The sequence below is a fragment of the Sinocyclocheilus rhinocerous genome, unplaced genomic scaffold (genome assembly GCF_001515625.1).
Source record: "Sinocyclocheilus rhinocerous isolate Xijiao unplaced genomic scaffold, SAMN03320098_v1.1 scaffold51, whole genome shotgun sequence".
In the NCBI taxonomy this organism is placed as follows: domain Eukaryota; kingdom Metazoa; phylum Chordata; class Actinopteri; order Cypriniformes; family Cyprinidae; genus Sinocyclocheilus; species Sinocyclocheilus rhinocerous.
In genome coordinates, this window is record NW_015641017.1 from 327,120 (window position 1) to 329,956 (window position 2,837).

General features: G+C 38.5%; 1 protein-coding gene across 1 annotated transcript in view; it reads left to right on the plus strand.

Moving 5' to 3' along the window:
* Nucleotides 1-415: 415 nt before the first annotated feature.
* The window catches only part of jmjd8 (jumonji domain containing 8), a 6,231-nt gene continuing 3,809 nt past the window's right edge, over nt 416-2,837 (plus strand). Inside the window, exons 1-6 of the mRNA XM_016569975.1 lie at nt 416-648; nt 818-907; nt 1,120-1,168; nt 1,266-1,362; nt 1,496-1,564; nt 1,982-2,101. Of these exons, the coding sequence (XP_016425461.1) occupies nt 560-648; nt 818-907; nt 1,120-1,168; nt 1,266-1,362; nt 1,496-1,564; nt 1,982-2,101 (514 nt within the window). The 5' untranslated portion in view covers nt 416-559. The remainder of the gene's footprint in view (nt 649-817; nt 908-1,119; nt 1,169-1,265; nt 1,363-1,495; nt 1,565-1,981; nt 2,102-2,837) is intronic.

Sequence of the window (2,837 nt, forward strand, 5' to 3'; positions counted from 1 at the left end):
CCCCCCCCCCCTTTGTATTTACATGTAGAGTAAATACAAAGCAGATTAACAATGATTAAATATTATAAAAAATAGACAACTAAAAATATAAATAAAATATTCTTTACCACATCAAAACTCTGAATGATACAAGAAACGTGTGTGTGTGTGTGTGTGTATATATATATATATATATATGTATATATGTATGTATGTATGTATGTATATGTATATCTTTCATATGCATAAGTAATAGAAACAAACTAATCATTACAGTCATTACATTAATTATTCATGAATGTTTACAAGATGAATACAAAGATGTCTTTTTTATTCATTAATTATTGAGAACATAATACAAAACATATACCTAGAATAGTTAACAACTATTGAATAAAATAAAATAGTCCTGATAGTCTGTCCTGAGGTATGAATTGTGAGGCCACGCCCACATCCTAGTGTGGCCTCCGCTGATTGGTCAGCGACGCACTGAAAGCAGGAACTGAGGGTCGTGGGATTTTGAGAGAAACAGTCAGCTGCTGTCATGTACGTGGTTTTTAATGACAGGTGATGAAGAAACATGGATCAGCTTGTCAGGGCTCTGTTACTGCTCTTCTTAGTGCAGTTACCGGCTTCATTTGATGCGCCCAGTGGAGATGGTGGAGGATGGTGAGAGAAATACCATATGGATCACTGGCCGTGTCTCAAAACCAAGCGGCTCACTTTGTTTTGAAACACAGACACTGTGATTCATCTCAAATCCTGACAGCATGCAGTTGATCACCTAATTGAATAAATAAAGCTGTGTGAGCGAGATAAATTATGTTTTGTCTTTCAGGGGACTGGGTTCCAGTATTGAAGATGAAGGCGAGTGCAACATTGAGATCAGAGATGTGAACTCAATAACACACACACAGTTTATTAAAGAGTAAGAACAACAAACATACACATGTAGAGTTAGTTGATAGACATTTTAGTCACGTAAAACATGAATTTCATTGCATTTTTTTTTATCCTGAAAGCAACTCTTATTAAAAAGCTACTTTTAATAATAGCAATAATATAAATGGCATCACACATTATAGCATACGTAGATGAATATTTATGTAATCGTAATGTATTTTTCATTGTATTTTACAGGTATGCTTATGCAAAACCAGTTATACTCCGAGGACTCACAGATAACACAGTAAGAGCTGTGGTTATACTGTATATCAGGTGTTTATTGCCGCAAGTTCTTATTGATTCCATTTCTAACAGTGCCGTGTTGTGATTGGTTGTTTCAGAAGTTCCGTTTCCTGTGTTCCAAATCCAATCTGTTGAGAGAGTATGGAGGGAAAACGGTCCGTCTCAGCACAGCCAATACACACTCATACAGGAAAGGTGGATGCATGTGCACACTTTGACATATTTGCGCAGTCTTTTCATGTGCATGGTCAATAAAATCATACTGACCCCAGACCTTTCGACGTTAGTGTAAGTGTTCATGTTTCTCTATTGCTCTGTCTTTTAACAGTGGATGTGCAGTTTGAAGAGTTTGTGAAGTTCCTGTTGACCCCTCAGCCTGAAGACACACTGGGCAGTGGTCAGCTCTCTCTCTCTCTCTCACACACACACACACACACACACACATGTCTGGTCAGCTATCCTTGTGGGGACTCTCCATAGGCGTAATGGTTTTTCTACTGTACAGACTGTATATTCTATTGCCCTACACCAACCCTACCCCTAAACCTACCCCTCACAGGAAACTTTCTGCATTTTTAGATTTAAAAAAAACTTAATTCTGTATGATTTATAAGCTTTTGTACCCGTGGGGACCACAATTTAGGTCCCCACCGTGACACGAGTCCCCATGAGTCTGTGTGTATTCAGGTTTAAGTCCCCACCAGGATATATAAACCTGTACACACGCGCGCACACACACACCAAATCAGCTCATTCTACAAGCTTTCCCCACTGTACATGATTATTTCATAATGTGTGCGCATTTTTATTTCAGATACGCTGTACTTCTTTGGGGACAATAACTTCACGGAGTGGCATTCTCTGTTTGAGGAGTATAAAGCGCCACCTTTTTCTCTTCCACTCATGCTTCCTGCATATAGCTTTGGGATTGCTGGTATGTACAAATACATACTCTCCTATCCAGCTACAGACCTGCCAACCTGTACGCATTTTGCGTAGCGGATACGCATTTTGACCTCAAAGTACGCTGGTACGATTTGTCACTCTAAACTACGCAAAAAACCTGGTGACGCCTCTGTTCACGTGCAGTATTCAAAACAAGCAACAGAAAAAGATGAAGAGTTCAACCAATCAGAGCGTTTTTTAGGTTTTGCCTTTAAATTCCCGTGCATTTTATTTCTCTCCAAGCTGGCTCTATTTGTGTGTCCGTGAGTCTGCGTGCCGAGATGAGAAAACTCCTGCATCTGAAAAAGCAACACACGCCGAGCATCTTCCCTTGTAATGACTAAACCTTTTGTCCAACAACAAAAAAGAACATTATAACATTATTTTACTGCACAACATCAGACAAATATTTAAAATAATTTTCCTCTTGATCTGATGTGGCTTCTTATCACAGAATGACGCAGAAATAAATTCTACACTGGAATAACGGCGATTAGCAGTGGATTATAGATTATAAATATAACGTTACTTAATTATTAAAATGCTCGAGGTGGTTTTAAGAACACAGTCAGTTTAAGAAATACGACATTGTCGCAGTACAGTGTTTATTATCTTAATGTTCTTTTTGAATGTCATCATTCAAAGCGTTTCTGTCTTCTTTCATTCAGTTACAGCGATAGCTGGCTGTTTTTGTCCATATTAGGGATTTCCTGGAGCGTCCTGAG